At 28.2% G+C, this 18367-nt stretch overlaps 3 protein-coding genes across 3 annotated transcripts; 1 reads left to right on the forward strand and 2 right to left on the reverse strand.

Annotated features, from left to right (window-relative positions):
* Positions 1–10712: 10712 nt before the first annotated feature.
* K444DRAFT_724359 (S-adenosyl-L-methionine-dependent methyltransferase) lies at positions 10713–12123 on the reverse strand. The gene is made up of 3 exons (XM_024888622.1): positions 11867–12123; positions 11676–11799; positions 10713–11618 (listed from the first exon to the last, which is right to left on the reverse strand). The coding sequence occupies exons 1-3, from the start codon at positions 12056–12058 to the stop codon at positions 10756–10758; spliced, it is 1179 nt and encodes a 392-aa protein (XP_024735668.1). The 5' UTR covers positions 12059–12123; the 3' UTR covers positions 10713–10755.
* Positions 12124–14266: 2143 nt separating this feature from the next.
* K444DRAFT_724368 (multicopper oxidase) lies at positions 14267–17030 on the forward strand (the record flags this gene model as incomplete). Its single annotated transcript, XM_024888623.1, is given in 11 exon segments — positions 14267–14321; positions 14372–14424; positions 14620–14678; positions 14909–15025; positions 15084–15179; positions 15229–15358; positions 15489–15543; positions 15594–15980; positions 16000–16208; positions 16295–16432; positions 16483–17030. 11 exon segments carry the CDS (start codon positions 14267–14269, stop codon positions 16960–16962), a joined length of 1779 nt encoding a protein of 592 aa, XP_024735669.1. The 3' UTR covers positions 16963–17030.
* A 637-nt stretch (positions 17031–17667) lies between these two features.
* K444DRAFT_664018 (cupin domain-containing protein) lies at positions 17668–18213 on the reverse strand (the record flags this gene model as incomplete). Its single annotated transcript, XM_024886914.1, has 2 exons — positions 17668–18092; positions 18161–18213. The coding sequence occupies 2 exons, from the start codon at positions 18211–18213 to the stop codon at positions 17693–17695; spliced, it is 453 nt and encodes a 150-aa protein (XP_024735670.1). The 3' UTR covers positions 17668–17692.
* Between the last annotated feature and the right edge of the window lie 154 nt (positions 18214–18367).

The following is an 18367-nucleotide window of genomic DNA, read 5'->3' on the forward strand; positions in this document are numbered from 1 at the left end:
ATAATATTAATCCAATAACTAAAATAAAGGCTAAACTTTAGAAATATATAATTACTAAGATATATTAGTATATCTTATATAAGAAAAGTAATAATAATCTATAGGATCTATTTTAGGATAACTTTAAAAACTTTAATACTATAGTATATAGTCTAATTAATTATATACTTATATAAAATCTTTGAGCCTAACTTTAGTATAATAGTATTTATATTAAATAGAACTATAGAAACCTTACTATTATATAATTCTTTATTAATCTTACCTAAAAAGAAATAAAAAGCATATAAAATAAAACTAATATTATTAATAATAATCTAATTAGAATAGATCTTCTTTAGGAACCTATTATATTAGTTTATCTTATTCTAGATAGAACTAGATATAAGAGAACTAGATAATCTTAGTTAAGAAATTAAGCTATTTATCTATTTTCTTTAAATTAAGGCTATTTACTACTTCTATTTTTACTATTACTAGTATTATTACTAAACCCGAACTACTATTAATTAGTATCTATTATTTCTGCTAGGAAACTTATTAGGGAAATAATAAAGATATATTTTAAAATATAAAAGTATAATAGAACTAATAATAGTTTTAATTATAAACTTACTATTTTCCTTAATATTTACTAATATATAAAGTTTCTAGAAAAGATACTAGTAAGAGCTTTTCCTATTATATTAAAGGGCCTAGTATAAGACTACTTTTATAATAACTAGTTCTTAAGCCATATATATAAAAAGGCTTATATAAATATTTATAGCTTTTTTAAAGGCCCCGGTTTCTATTATTAAAATTTAGATAAATAAAATACTATTATTTTAGTAATTATAATAGTAAAGAATTCTAAAAAAAAAAATATTTAAGCTTATTCAAATACTAATTAATAACTTATATAAATTATAGTATAGCCTTACTCCTGCTTTATAAAGTACTAAATTCCTATATAATAAGATTATTACTTTCTATTAAAGCTTACTAATATACTAATATATAGTCTCGGACTCTTTTAATAATCTCGGCTAGCTTATTAATAAGCTCTAATTATCTATTACTACTTATAAGAAAAAGTAATAAATTACTACTAAAACCTACTTTATTAATTAATAATACTATTCTCAAAATTCTCTAAACTATTATTTATCCGGAAATTATTAATACGGACCTAATTATAACTTTAAAACCTATAATAACTACTTTAAGTCCCGTAATTATAATAATTATACTTCAAAATTATATTTTATATATAAGAGACCTAAATACTACTTATAGAAGCATATATTAAAGAAATAAAAGGCTAAGAAAGCTCGATTTAAAAATAAAAATATTTACTAATTTAGATCCCGAAATACCTGTAGCTTTAATAAATACTTTAGTAATACTTATATATAATATATTACTGAATTTAAAAAAGAAAAGAATAATAAGAGTAATAAAGATAAACTAGTAAGTAATGCTTTTAAAGCCTTATTAGTAAAAACAAATAAAAGAAAGAAATATTACTTTAATTCCTATTTAATTTCTATTAAGAGCTTCCTAGCTACTTTTATAGCCTCTGCTCTTACTATTTCTATAATTAATATCCTTATAAATAACCTTATTTCTTTTTCCCTTATATATTAGATAATAAGAGAAAACTATATCTTAGAGTCTATTAAATAAATAAAAAATACTTAGATATTTATAATTAATAATATATTAAGATATAATACTTATTATTTTTATAAAATTATAATTAATACTAGAGCCTCTAGATTCTTAATTACTAGTTCTAACTAATTCCAAGTTTTATAGCAGACTAATAGTAGTATCTAACTTAATAAAAATACTAAAGATTAAGTTAATATCTAGTTTAGTATTAGATTTATATTCTTTATTAGATCTATAATAATAAGAATACTAATTAGGTAAGTATAATTCCATATTATATTTATAAAAACTCTATTTCTACTTAGCTTAACTAATATAGATAAGCTAGGAGTTTATTTTAATAATTTTACTAATTATCTTATTACTTTTACTAGATACTTTATACTTATAGTATAATGTTTTAGATACTTTTTCTTAATTTGAAATACTATTCTATAAAGCTTTATTTATAACTCCTGCTTTCTTATAAAAATCAAATTATAATATCTATACTATTATTTTAGTTATTTATTTATTAGTAAACTCCGAAATATACTAGAATAAATAGGCTATAATATTAATATAAAAGCCCTTAAGTACCTTATAAAGTACTATAAGTAATACTAGAAATTCGGATAATTACTAGAATAATTTAAGTTTAATCTAAGAGATAATATTAGCTTTAATTACTCTATTATTATTAATATTTTCTATATTTCTAATAAGCTTATACTTTATATTATTAATAAAGGCACTCGATATTAAGCTAACTAATAGCTTTAAAATATTAGTATATTATATACTTGGGATACCCTAAAGTAATATTAGATTAATATCTATTTAGACTCTTCTAATTAGATTATAGTAAATACTAGAAAATAGTTTATTAGTAAGAAGTTTACTTAGCTTGCAAATACTATAGAAACTAAGGTCAAAATTATCTCTATAAAAGCTTATAATTTTATTAGAATTATAGAATACTACTATAGCCCGATTTAATATACTTATTTTATTATTATAAACGAAATTAATAGAATTAATAAGAATACTATATTTCAAATAGCTTTTAAGGCTATTAATAATTTTACTAAATCTAATAGTATTATTCTAATTCTTTTGGTTTATAGTATTTTATCTTAAATAACTAAATATAATATTCTATTACTAACTATATTATAGTAATTAGTAGTACTTAAGAAAATAATAGTAGAAATTCAGAAGCTTTAAGCTAGATACTAGATTATAAATACCCTAAATACCCGAAATAGTACTAGTATTACTAATATCTATAAACTTCTTTTAAATTCGGATATTCTTATATAATATAAAAGAAATACTAGTTAATCTAATAATTAGAATAGGCTATATAAGCTAGTAGCCATTAACGGAGAGAATTATATACTAGCTCTACTATATAATAATACTACCTTTTACTTAACTTCTATAAAGCCCTTTTATATAGGAAATATTAAGGTTATTACTAGTAGCCCCAAACCTAAACCTATTTCCGAACTTTATAATAAGGCTAAAGGTAATATAGGTATAATTCCTCTTACTATTCCCGCTATTTCACTAAAGTATAGTAGAGGACGTCTTTATAAGAACCCGGATTTTACGGTATTCCTATAAGATAATAACCTATATAAGAACTCTCATTAAGTTAAAGTTATTAGCCTTCTAGAAAAAAGTATATTTAAGGTTATTCTCAGATCTCAGATATTAAAGAAGATATATATCTTTAACTCCCGGTTTATTAATAAGATTAAGAATAAGAATATAGAGGAAAAGTTTAAGAAATCAAAACTAGTTATCCAGGCTTATAATAATAGTAAGAAATATATAGTATTAATATAATTACTTATTATTTAATATATTAGCCAGAGAATTATTCTTAGTATTACTACTATAATAATAGATATTATAGAACTATATTTATATAATATCTCGCAAGCTTATATCTAATTAATAACCTTACTTAATTATAATTTTTATATTAACTTATCTTATAAGCTTACTAGAGAACTAAATCTAAATAATAATTTAGTTCTAAAGATTATAAAACTACTATATAGTATACCGGAAACTAGGAATTACTAGTTTAAAACTTACTATTTCTATTATATTAACAAGCTTTCTATAAAATAATTAACTTATAACCCTTGCCTCCTTTATAGCAAGTAACTCTTTAGAATTATTAGTCTTTAAACTAATAATATCCTATTTATTAGAACTAATAATTTTATAAAGATAAAGTAACTAAAGCTCTATAAGGCTAAGTTCTTGGCTAAGGAATATAAATACCTTACTATTAATTATAATCTCAAATTTAATAAAGATATTATTTATATGAATATTACTAAAATTACTTTTATATAAGAATACTAGTATAAAAACCTCTAAACTATTTCTATAAAAAATATTACTACTATTATAGTAGGGAATCAGGTAACGGGTCACGTGGCTGGTCAGGTGCTCCCGGCTGTCTACCACCCCCATATATAGCTCTCTCCTCCTCTCCTTCTCTCCTTTCCACAAGAATAGTATCCCGAGTACTCTAGTTCTCAATATATATTTTAGTATCCCCACGTGCCCCTCTTTACTATAAGTAGTAGGGGTACTATTTATTAAGATCTCTTTATTAAGAACTAATATATTACCTAATATACTAGAGAAGTATATATTATATTAGTCTATTAACCAGAAGCTTTATATAACTTATTAATTACCGCTTAAGCTATTAAACCCTCGAAAACTAATATAAAGGCACTTAATAAGTATATTTAATAGCAGATTAAGAATATTACTAGAGAACTAAGATTTATAAAGCTAGTAAAGAAATCCTTATATTTAATCGTTTTTATAAATACTTTATTTATAAATAATAGAGATCTTTCCTCTTAAATTAGATATATTCTAGTCCTAGTAAACGGAACTAGATATATTAATATTATTTACTAGTTCTTTACTAAATATAAGAGAATTACTAGAAGTATTCTAGCTTTAGAACTTTATAATATAGCTTATAGCTTTAATATAGGCACTTTAGTTAAATCTATAATTAATAAAGTATTAGAAATAGAACTATTACTGGTAGTCTACATGAATTCGAAGTTATTATACGAATACCTTATTAAATTAGGAATTACTCGAAAAAAGTATCTAATAATTAATATAATATATCTCTGCCAGATATATAAATAATAAGAGATTATAGAAGTTAAATAGATTAAGGGAGAATTAAATTCTGCTAATTCTGTAACGAAATTAAAGCTAATAAATATCCTTAAATATCTAATTAATATAAATACTATATAATTAGATATAAAGAAATAGATTAAGTATAAATAGGACAGGAAATAGATATATAGGATAGGAGGATATTATAAGAGGAGAAGTTATATATAAAAGGCTATAGCCTTTAGTATATAACTAAAACCTCAGAAATAATATAGATATATAGAATATTTAGGAAATCTAATATTAGGCCAGATTAGGGAATTTATATATAATTAGAAGGAAATACTATTTTTCGCGTTTTTTAGAGAGTTTTTAGTATTAGTATAGCTATTTCTTTAGGAGTTACGTATATAGTTACGGGATACGGGATATGAGATATAGATAATGAAATATAGGTAATAAAATATAAAATACGAGATATAGTTATATAACCTTATATTTTATTAGTAACTCGACTAGTAAACTAGACTTCTTTAGGCTTAGCAGATTTAGGAATCATATATTAATACTATAATACTATAATTCTTACTTCTAAATAATAATAACTTTACTAACTAATATAACTAGTATTTTTATACCTATATAATAATATTATATATTACTAGTAAACTAATATTTATATAATAAAATTATTATTTTTATTAAGGCTTATTAGTATATTAATATATAGTTTTAAATCTTTTTAATAAACTTGGCTAGCTTATTAATAAGCTCTAATTATTTATTACTATTTATAAGAAAAAATAATAAATTAATATTAAAACTTATTTTATTAATTAATATTATTATTTTTAAAATTCTTTAAACTATTATTTATTTAGAAACTATTAATATAAACCCGGTTATAATTTCAGAATCCGTAATAACTATTTCAAGTTTTATAATTATAATAATTATATTTTAATATTATATTTTATATATAAAAAACTCGAATATTATTTATAAAAGTATATATTAAAGAAATAAAATACTAAAAAAACTCGATTTAAAAATAGAAATATTTACTAATTTAAATTCCGAAACTTTTATAACTTTAATAAATATTTTAATAATACTTATATATAATATATTACAGGAATTAAAAGAAAAAAATAATAATAAAAATAATAAAAATAAACTAGAAATAAATAAAAGAGAGAAATATTATTTAGATTTCTATTTTATTTTTATTAAAAGCTTTTTAGTTATTTCTATTACTTTTATTTCTATTATTTCTATAACTAATATTCTTATAAATAACTTTATTTCTCTTTTTCTTATATATTAGATAATAAGCAAAAATTATATTTTAGAGTTTATTAAATAAATAAAAGATATTTAAATATTTATAATTAATAATATATTAAAATATATTATTTATAACTTTTATAAAATTATAATTAATATTAGAATTTCTAGATTCTTAATTACTAATTCTAACTAATTTCAAGTTTTATAATAAACTAATAATATTATTAAAGATTAAATTAATATCTAGTTTAGTATTAGATCTATATTTTCTATTAGATTTATAATAATAAAAATACTAATTAAGTAAATATAATTTTATATTATATTTATAAAAAATTTATTTCTATTTAGCTTAGATAATATAAATAAACTAAAGATCTATTTTAATAATCTTACTAATTATTTTATTATTTCTGTTAAATAATTTATATTTATAATATAATATTTTAAAATACTATATTATAAAACTTTATTTCTGAATTTTTTATTTATAATTCTTATTTTCTTATAAAAGTCGAATTATAATATTTATATTATTATTTTAATTATTTATTTATTAGTAAGTTTCGAAATATATTAGAATAAATAGGCTATAATATTAATATAAAAGCCCTTAAATACTTTATAAAATACTATAAATAATACTAGAAATTCGAATAATTACTAGAATAATTTAAGTTTAATCTAAGAAATAATATTAGTATTTTCTATATTTCTAGTAAGCTTATATTTTATATATTTGGGATATTCTAAAATAGAATTAGATTAATATCTATTTAGGCTCTTCTAATTAGATTATAGTAAATATTAGAAAGTAATTTATTAATAAGAAATTTATTTAATTTATAAATATTATAGAAACTAAAACTAAAATCGTTTTTATAAAAGCTTATTATTTTATTAAAATTATAAAATATTATTATAGCCTAATTTAATATATTTATTTTATTATTATAGCCAAAATTAATAGAATTAATAAAAATATTATATTTTAAATAGCTTTTAAAACTATTAATAATTTTATAGAATTTAATATTATTATTATTATTCTTTTAATTTATAGTATTTTACCTTAAATAACTAAATATAATATCTTATTACTAATTATATTATAATAATTAATAGTATTTAAAAAAGTAATAGTAAAAATTTAGAAGCTTTAAACAAAATACTAAATTCTAAATACCCGAAATAGTTCTAATATTATTAATATTTATAAACTTTTTTTAAATTCGAATATTCTTATATAATATAAAGGAAATACTAGTTAATTTAGTAATTGAAATAAGCTATATAAGCTAGTAATTATTAATAGAAAGAACTATATACTAGCTCTATTATATAATAATAATATTTTTTATTTAGTTTTTATAAAACTCTTTTATATAAGAGATATTAAAGTTATTACTAATAGTTCTAAATTTAAAATTATTCTCGAATTCTATAATAAGACTAAAAATAATACGAGTATAATTTCTTTTATTATTTTTACTATTTTATTAAAATATAATAAAGAATACTTTTATAAAACCCCGAATATTATAATATTTCTATAAAATAATAACCTATATAAGAACTCTTATTAAGTTAAAATTACTAGCCTTTTAAAAAAGAATATATTTGAAATTACTTTTAGATTTCAGGTATTAAAAGAAATATATATCTTTAATTTCTGGTTTATTAATAAGATTAAGAAAAAAAGTATAGAAAAAAAGTTCAAGAAATTAAAACTAATTATTTAGGCTTATAATAATAATAAGAATATATAATATTAATATAATTATTTATTATTTAATATATTAGCTAGAGAATTGTTCTTAATATCATTATTATAATAATAAATATTACGGAATTATATTTTTATAATATCTTATAAACTTATATCTAATTAATAATTTTATTTAATTATAATTTTTATATTAACTTATTTTATAAACTTATTAAAAAGCTAAATCTAAAAAAATAATTCTATTCTAAAGATTATAAAACTATTATATAATATAATAAAAACTAGGAATTATTAGTTTAAAACTTATTATTTCTATTATATTAATAAGTTTTTTATAAAATAATTAATTTGTAATTCTTCTGAATTATTAGCTTTTAAACTAATAATTTTATAAAAGTAAAGTAATTAAAGCCCTAAAGACTAAGTTCTTAATTAAGAAATATAAATACCTTATTTTTAATTATAATTTCAAGTTTAATAAAGTATTATTTATATAAATATTATTAGAATTATTTTTATATAAAAATAGTAATATAAAAATCTTTAAATTATATCTATAAAAAATATTATTATTATAAGTAATAGAAGTACTATTTATTAAAATCTTTTTATTAAAAACTAATATATTATCTAATATATTATCTAATATATATTATATTAGTCTATTAACTAGAAGCTTTATATAACTTATTAATTACTCTTTAAGCTATTAAATTCTCGGAAACTAATATAAAGATATTTAATAAATATATTTAATAACAAATTGAGATTTATAAAACTAGTAAAAAAGTTTTTATATTTAATTATTTCTATAAATATTTTATTTATAAATAATAGAGATTTCTTTTCCTGAATTAGATATATTCTAATTTTAGTAAATAAAACTAAATACACTAATATTATTTATTAGTTCTTTACTAAATATAAAAGAATTATTAAAAGTATTCTAGTTTTAGAATTCTATAATATAGTTTATAGCTTTAATATAAATACTTTAATTAAATCTATAATTAATAAAATACTAGAAATAGAACTATTACTAGTAATTTATATAAATACCTCATTAAATTAGGAACTATTCGAGAGAAATATATTTTTATTAAATATATAAATACTAAGAAATTATGGAAATTAAAAAAATTAAAAAAAATCGAATTTTACTAATTCTATAATAAAATTAAAGCTAATAAATACTCTTAAATATCTAACTAATATAAATATAATATAATTAGATATAGAAGAATAAATCAAAATAAAAATAAAATATTATAAGAGGAAAAGTTATATATAAAAGGCTATAGCCTTTAATATATAATTAAAACCTCAAAAGTAATATAAATATATAAAGTATTTGGGAAATCTAATATTAGGCCGAATTAGGGAATTAGTATATAATTAGAGAGAAATATTATTTTTTGTATTTTTTAAAAAAGTTCTACTATTAGTATAGCTATTTTTTCGGGAATTATATATATAATTACAGGATTCGAAATACGAGATAGAAATAATAAGATATAATTATATAATCTCGTATTTTATAAATAATTCAATTAGTAACCTAGATTTTATTAAGCTTAGTAAATTTAGGAATTATATATTAATATTATAATTTATAATTCCTATTTCTAAATAATAATAATAATAATAATAATAATAATAATAATAAGAAAAAGCAGGAATTAGTATTTTAAATATATATAAAATTAATTAAACTTAATAAATTAAAGAAAACTAGTAATTTAATTAATTAATTAAAATTCTTTAAAAAAGTAAATAAAATAAAAATAAAAATAAAATTTAATTTTTTTTAAAGTATTTGAATTCATTAAGTAATTTATAATTGCTTTATTAACTAAAGAAAATATATTATATAATAATTATTAATATAGCTATTTCTTTAGAAGTTATATATATAATTATAAAACTCGAAATAATAGAATATAGAATACGGGATATAGTTATATAACCTTATATTTTATAAGTAATTTGACTAATAGCTAGTTCCTATTAGGCTTAATAGATTTAGGAATTATATATTAATACTATAATACTATAATTCTTATTTCTAAATAATAACTTTATTAACTTTAATATATCTATATTTTATACCTATATAATAATACTATATATTACTAGTAAACTAATAATAATAAACTTATTTATAATTATATAACTTAATAAAGGCTTTAAACTAAAATATTTAAATTTATTATATTATTTTTCTTTTTATTTATAAATACTAATTTAATAATTTTATTAAATAATTTCTTTTTAGGCTTCTAATATTATTATTTCTTTAAATATAAAATACAATTTTTATATAATATAAATATAACTTTTTTTTAAAGAAATCTTTAGCTATATCTCAAATATCTTTAATAAAGAATTTATTTAATCTTATATTTTCTTATAATAAATTATAAAGTAAAGAATTCTAATTCTTTTAATATAACTTATAATATTTTAAAATATAAAATAAGTAACTAAAATATAATAAAGTAAAATAACTAGAATTAATAATATATTTAGATATAAATTTAATGAGATAATATTATAATATAAATAGCTAGTTTTAAATAAAGGAAAATATATAAAAATAAAGATATATTTAGAATAAACTAGTAAATCTTTTAGTTTAAGCTCCCTTAATCTTTAGACTCTAATACCATGCAATTATTTAATAGAACCTATAATAGATCCCAAATTGTATTCAAACTTCTATTACTAAATAGGGACCCCCGATTAGTTAACCGGTAGGCCGATTGCGCTATGCCTCGTATTAGCGAATGGGTGTTATTATATTATCAACTCACAATTTCCTCTAGTTGGTCCGATATCACGAGACCCTTTTTTTTTTTTGCGATGCTAAGGTTTTCGCTATTAGGAAATTGGGGATTAGAAGGTAGTTCTAATAGCAAAAGCCTCTACAGTAATTGGCACTCGATACATGCTTCTGGTTCACTTCCTCTCCAAATCTTCTTAATCCCCAGACCACTCTTTGCGAGTAACTCCTTCCACTGACTCTCATTCCTCTCCATCCCTCCCATCGGAAACATTGTTATATCCATAATCGCCTGCTGCATCGTAGCATTTGAGTTCGGCAACACCACATCAACCAAAAGTAATTTGCTTTTCGGCTGTGTCTTCAGCAGCGGCACAATTTGTCCCAAAATGGTAGTACAATCACCGTCACTCCAGTTATGGAAAATATGGCGATAATGATAGATGTAGGCGTCCTTGGCGGGCTGAGGAGTGAAGATATCATATACCATGAACTCTACTCTGTCAGGCGGTGAAGGCACAACGTCGAACGTTGAAGGCAAATCCTGGACAATAAATCGCCCCTTCATCCTCGGGTTCTCCTTGCGGATTCCATCCATGATGTGACCTTGGCCGCCAGCAACATCGACAATTGCTACATCATCATCATCCAGATCCAGCTTTGCAAGTTCAATACCCCATGGATAAGCATCCATCGGATTATGCGACCGCATCCCGGCAACCATGATGACTCCTCGATCAGGATGGGAGCCTAGCCAGGTCCAGAGTTCTTCACCGTGGGCCCATTTGTATGGCGTTCCTGTCTCTTTCGTAGGTGCTTTATACTGATGCTCTGCCAGTGTTCGTGGCATTGCCATAATGGCTGGAATAATATCAAAGAACATGAAATTGTTAAATGCGCGGTGGTCGGGATGTAGATACGGTTTTCCGAGAGAAGTGAGCCTGAAGCTTGGGCCTGGGGATTCGATGAAAAGATTTGCGGCTACGAGTTGGCGAAATATGCGGACTAAAATGGAGTTAGTATACGATCTTGGGGATGAGGGGGAAGAGAGGGGATACTTACTAATTATGATTTCATCTGCTTTGGTGAGCTCCACCATTTCTGTTATAGAAACTTCCCCTCCCCCTTCGAACTTCTCCCATAATTCGAGATCCGAGACGATCTCGACTGCGGCGCTGACATTGACCTGCAACAGTAGGTTGGATAGGGATTATAAAGGCCACCTTTCCGTGTTATTAAGAACGTGAACTTACTTGGAAGATTCGAGGCCAAACCTCTGAATTGGGCTCTTCCAATGAGTAGAGAAGTTTTCGAGCCTCTAGCTGAAGATTTCGTCGAGCAACGTGGACGTCACCTTCAGCTGCGGCTTCATAGCCAGCTGCAGCTTTGTTTACATTTTCCACCAAAGCTGCGATTTCTGGTCGCGGGGTGTAAGTACCTGCCATATCGATTCAGAGGTCGAGAGGCCAAAGACCAAGAAATCTGATGAAGGACAGAACGTGTATCTGAAGCAGAGACAAATCAATGAAAGAGCTGAGTGCACCCACTTTTCACTTGCGGCGGCAACTAGATTGCTGGCGCAAGGGTAATCCGGTTTTAGCGGCTTATTCATACGTTGCTTGGCAGGATGTGCTGTTACCTGCGGGCCGGATTCGATTAGCTGTGTATGTATCCTAATTCAAAGAGCTGATACAGTCGTACAGCCACGCTGTACCGCCGGTAAGAGGACAGCCCGAATATGTCACCACTATCCACTTCCAGAATGTCGACGAAAACTAGGACATACTAATGGCCAGGTGATAACTGCCGTGTAAGTAAACTAACGAGCCTGGGCTACGGTGAGTTTTTAGGCGGTTACGGATCAAAAATTCTAACCGAGAAAAGTATGAAATGCAAAATTGCGGGGGCACTTTAATTTTAGGGGTAATTGCACGTAAATTAAGTAGGGAATCACGTAAAAGCTAGGTGCCTTTATAGGGGAAAAATCTTTTACTTCTATAATTAAATAGTGGCCTTTTAATCAAAAAATAAAGAAGAAAAGAAAAGCATAAAACGCAAGTTTTAATTAATTAGCTTTTTATATAAATTAACTCGTATAAATAAAATAAGTTTATTTTAAGAGTTATTTATTAGAAGAAAATTAGTTATTATTTAAGTAATATTATATATACTTTTTAAAGCTTAATCTAATTATATTATTTTTTCTTAATAATTTTTAATTCAGTTTTATATAACTATTTAATATATTCAAGTAATAAGTTAATGTTTTATTTAATACTTTTAAAAGGTATTTAACTTTATTTATTTAACTTTTCTTATATAAAAATTAGTGATTTCTTTTAATTAATATTCTTTTATATTATATATAGTGTGCGAAAAAATTAATCAGATTAATTAATTAATTCATGAATATTCATAAATAGTGTGAATAGAATTTGATTAACGTGATACTTATATAATTTGATTAGATTAGAATAATTAATCATGATTATTTATGAATACCGTGATTAATATACACGTGACCGCAGCACGTGATGGTCTAGCCTAATTAAGTAAAGTTCTTGCTCTAGCACTGCCTTAGCGAGCTTTTCTCTCTAGAAGCAAGGTAGCACTAGATCCTGATCCTTACCTAATTAGGCTAGCCTGTTACGTGCTGCGGTCACGTGTATATTAATCAAGTTATTTATGAATATTCATGATTAGCTTAATTAATTCGTGAATAGAATATGATTAATGAGAAAATTTTATGAATAGATTAGATTAATAGCCATTAATCTAATCTAATCTATTCATTTCTCACACTGATTATATATAACGTTTTTATTTTAATTAAAACAATTTAACTTTTATATTATAATTAAATATATTATTATAAAGAAAGTATAAGTTTTAAAAATAATTAAAATAATTAAAATAGTTTATAATTACTTAAAGTTATTGTAATTTATATAAGCGGGCTTAGATTTAATTATAAGTGTAATTAGTTGGGTTTTAATTAATTAATAAAGAGTACTAATTTAGAATTTTGCGAAAAATCAGAACATCAAAATTCACATCCGAGTTTTGTCGACTAACCAGTTGTGGGCCTCAGTATCAGTACCAAGAGTAGATCTTTCCTCTTGTCGTCGCGCTCATGGCCCAGTCTCAGATCGGGGATGTCGGACAAGCATTATCTGTCATGGGACTTTTCTCAAGTTCGGAGCCGCTGTTCGAGACTATTCGAGTAGCTCAGGTACATGTACTTGATTACGCAGCATACTATCGGAGTTCCCCGACCGCTTCTGCAGTAGTCGATGACCATCATTGGGCAGGTAAGCATCCTTTACATGTCATAGATATTTTCCACTACCTCATCTGAAATTACCATTGCAGATCGTTACCGCTATAACATAAAGATTTCTCTCAGCCTGAAGACTAAGGCTTGGGACGCTTGATCTGTCAGGAATTTGCGAAGGCTTCATGCAATGCTGAAGTTCAGGTGAGATCCTTAGAGTAAGATTGTTGCGAAACCTATTACAATTCTAGGAGACACAAAACATGGGATCTCTCTGTGTCAGATATAAGTTCTCTTGTTCCCTTATTCATTCTCAAAGCACTCAACCATGCCGCATTCCAGCATAACGTTTCATCTTGCTATAAAATTAGCGACCAACATGAAGTTCAGTCCTTTCTACGCCCTGTTGACGGGCTCTGTTGTCTTGGCTCAATGTAATGAAACTTCATGGTCTTTGAAAATACTCCACACTGACGGGTCCTAGTTGACTATCAAGAACTTCGTACCGACTACTGCGTAACATCAGAACCTACCACCGTAAGTCCAGAATCTCTACATGTTCCTGTGAAGTGAACAACTTAGAATCGGAACTTCAAAAACACATTTGCTTTCTTTACCGTTTCTTGTCCCTCTTGATCTCCACCACCCGTGCACTTGCTATTTCGTGCTCACACCATCTCAATCTTTACCAGTTCCACCAAGACCCCATAACTCTTGCTGACAGAATTCTAGCCTCTACCTTATGGTGCTCCCTGGGGTCTCAAGACCGCGAATGACACAAATCCCTGCAAGTTCCCCTCATCTTCTCTCGGGCCAAAAATAACTAACAAATCCCCAGATAGTAAATATTTAGACTTCTACTGACGTAAGCCAACAGTGCCTAACTTGCGCTTTTCTGTAGCTGGTAAGTTGTCAGAGCCACAAAGTGTTCAAAAGAATGAAACTAATGCCTCTCTTTGATCCGCCTTACACTGGGTAAGCCGAAACGAAACCATGTCCAAGCTTTGCTAACCCTTTTCAGTGTTATTCGACAATATGAGTGGACGGTCGCAAGAGGATTCAAGGCTCCAGATGGATACCAGAAGGAAGGCTTGTTTATTAACGGACAATTACCAGGGCCTTTGATTGAAGCCAACTGGTAAGAATTAAATCACATATTTTTGGGGCTTTCGCTTTACTAACTGTACTCGCGACAGGGGCGATACAATTCAAGTTACTATCCACAATAATATCTCAGATCCGGAAGATGGAACTGCTTTTCACTGGCACGGAATTACACAGACTGGTTCTCCGTTAGTAGATTTCAGCTCGAATTTTCGTACGGCACTAATAGTATCACAGATGGATGGACGGTATTCCTGGTGTTCAACAATGCCCTATTCCGTCCGGAAAGTCCTTTACATATACCTTTACAGCTGATTTATATGGCACTAGCTGGTATCATTCTCACTACTCAGCCCAATACGCCGATGTATGTGAATTCATGCTCCTTACTCCTTTATACCCATTCATGCCTTCCCTATTTACGCATTCACTACGTCTCTACTCCCAAGACGTTCCAAATAGCCAATAACTCATTCTCGGATTATCCGGTCTCGTAGGGTTTATTTGGACCTCTGATTATCCACGGACCCAAGACCATCGAGTACGACATTGGTATTCCCTCACTACTCCTCTTTCCAGCAATCCCGCTAACATCCCTCCAGACAAAGGACCTATCATACTCAGCGACTACTTCCACGCCACCTCTTTAACCCTTGAAGAACTCGCCTTAGGAACCGACGAAAGCACAGTCGTTCCATTCTCGAATAATAATCTTATCAACGGCCGCAACAGCTTCAATTGCTCGAGAACCGCCGCTAACGATACTACTCCCTGTGAATCTAACGTGGGAGTTAGTAAGTTTAGATTCACACCTGGCAAAAGGCATAGATTACGCTTGATCAATGCAGGTGGAGACGGACAGCAGAAATTCTCAATCGATGGACACAACATGACGATTATCGCAATAGATTTTGTGCCAATCAAGCCATATGATGCTCAAGGTACGCTCTCATTTTCTCCTCTCTCCTTCGTGTCTCACATATCTGGAAGTACTGATCTTGAAATTAGTTGTCACGGTGGGCATCGGCCAACGAGTGGACGTTATCGTCAAAGGCCTCAACACCACAGGAGCATTCACCATGCGCTCAGTCCTCGCATTTTGCTCAGACGACTACCAACCCTTGGCCACGGCTATCGTCTACTATTCTCATAAGACCTTGGTCTCAAACAGCACTGCTTGGCCCGCACTTAACGACTCCCTCGCCAATTGCGGCAATGTATGTTCCCCTCCCCCACCCCCTTCCACTTCCCCGTTCCCCACGAAACAAGCTCACAAACACTAACCCCCTGGTCCTCCTCGTAGGATGACATCTCCCTCAGCGTCCCCTGGTACCCCATCACCCCCACTGAACCAACCGTAACTCAAGAAATGGAGATCGGGCTTACACAAAACGAAACCGGTCACTATCTGTGGACAATAAACAACTCCTCCTTCCGCGCTGTCCATTGAATCCCCCCATTCCTTATAGATCACCACTGACCACCTGATAGAACTACAACTACCCGGTTCTGCTTCTCTCCAACAAAGGAAACAACTCCTATCCCGACTCCCCCGAATGGAACGTCTACAACTTCGGCAACAACGCTTCCATCCGCATTGTGCTCGTGAACCCCGGCTTCGCAGTCCACCCCATGCACATGCATGGGCACAATTTCTTCATCCTCGCCGCGGGCCCCGGCGAATGGGACGGCAGCACTATCGTCAACCCCCTCAATCCGATCCGACGGGACACACTTCTCATCCCTGCATACAGCTACACCGTCATCCAGTTCGAAGCCGACAACCCCGGCGCCTGGCCGTTCCACTGCCACATCGCAGCGCACGTGGCCGGTGGTCTATACGTGACCATTCTTGAACGTCCGGATGAGATTGCCAAGATAAAGATCCCTGATATAATGGCGCAGACGTGCGAGGATTATGTTGAGTGGCAGCAACGTATGGTTGTGGATGAGATTGATTCCGGGGTGTGAGCTGAGCTACTCTTTAGCTACTAAATCGTCAATAGGTCCAGCCCTAACGATTATACTTTAATTCGGAGGAAAAATAGTTCCTTAGAAATTAATACACTTGTTACTTTGTTGCCCTTAATAAACCTTATCCACGCATTGTTTAGGGAGCTTAGATTATAGCCGTCTCACTCATTTCTCTCTTTACCGTCTTCCCCTCTTAAACCCTAGTCGATACTCTACCCCTTTTGTTTTTGGATTAAAGGATCTTGCAGTAGTAGAATGATTGGGGCACGACCTTCACTGATAGGCGAAATAGCTCTGGCACGGCCTCACACTGGCAAAAGCCCCCTTCTTCGATAGCCCTCCCACTGATTCCCATTAGTCTATCCTTCCATCCATTACTACGACTACCAATTCTTCGTACCAAATGACATGGCCGGAAGATATTTCTATCATTCACACTTGGGGGTTCGGGCAATTTCTTGTACAGTACCATTTGCCTTCAGGAAAGAGCGAATAACCTCAGCTTTAACTTTTGATATCTGCCATATGGAATTGGTTCAGGTGGAGATAAAGAAAAGGTAGGGAATCGGAACTCCAGATCGAAGAAAGTAATCGAAAAATGTAATCGACATGTGTTTCCGATTATACTGTTGCTGATCTCAGTGCCAAAAACCTCATAATTTACCATCCAACCCTCGGCGATATTTCCATTCTATGCAACCACCACCAATTTTCCCACCAACTTCCGCTAAATCTTTCCGCTTTGCCTCTCCTGGACCATTGCCCTGTACTCTTCATCAATGACAACTAACCCTGCAATCCCAACTTCCTCCACGACTTTCGTCTCTACGATCATGGTTACGACTAGCGTTGCTGGTTCCGTTGCGCTAGCATTGTCATTGATGCTGTGTCTACACCCTGGATTCTCCTTGAAACTATCCCCTGGTCCGTGGATTGTCATCGGATCGTCGTTCATCTTGTTGAAAAGATATCCTGAGATGACGTGGGCCACGAGGAAAGCACCGGCGTGGCTATGAGGTGGTGTGGAGCCGTTTGGTGCGAAAGAGACTTGGAGGGCAACCATGGTCATTCCAGGGCAGTTAAGAATGGCATTCTTGTGAAGTAGTTGAACATCTGGGAATGGACGACTGGCCTGCATATCAGCTAATAAGAAGGAGTAAAAGGAGGACGTCGGAGAAGGAGAGAGTTAACAAACCTAGGATCGTAAGTTGGCTCTACTACTGGGAGTTGAGGTTTTAAATGAGACATATTGCTGGGAAGATGGAGAGTGTGTCAATGATAACGTCGAGCATATTTGTATGTTTGGTATCGACTTCCGTGGGGAAATTAAGAGCCTACTCTAAATGGTTTTAGTTGTCAGGATATGAATGCAGATAAGCTCTAGCTCAAGTTCAATCTTCAT

Source organism: Hyaloscypha bicolor, assembly GCF_002865645.1.
Source record: "Hyaloscypha bicolor E unplaced genomic scaffold K444scaffold_87, whole genome shotgun sequence".
Lineage (NCBI taxonomy): Eukaryota > Fungi > Ascomycota > Leotiomycetes > Helotiales > Hyaloscyphaceae > Hyaloscypha > Hyaloscypha bicolor.

Bases quoted from the DNA above. Each gene is read 5' to 3' on its own strand.
- K444DRAFT_724359 (XM_024888622.1), bottom strand. From the start codon at position 12,058: ATGGCAGGTACTTACACCCCGCGACCAGAAATCGCAGCTTTGGTGGAA. The intron at 11,800-11,866 runs GTAAGTTCACGT...CTACTGTTGCAG, and splicing joins TTTGGCCTCGAATCTTCCAA to GTCAATGTCAGCGCCGCAGT. The intron at 11,619-11,675 runs GTAAGTATCCCC...ACTCCATTTTAG, and splicing joins AGCAGATGAAATCATAATTA to TCCGCATATTTCGCCAACTC.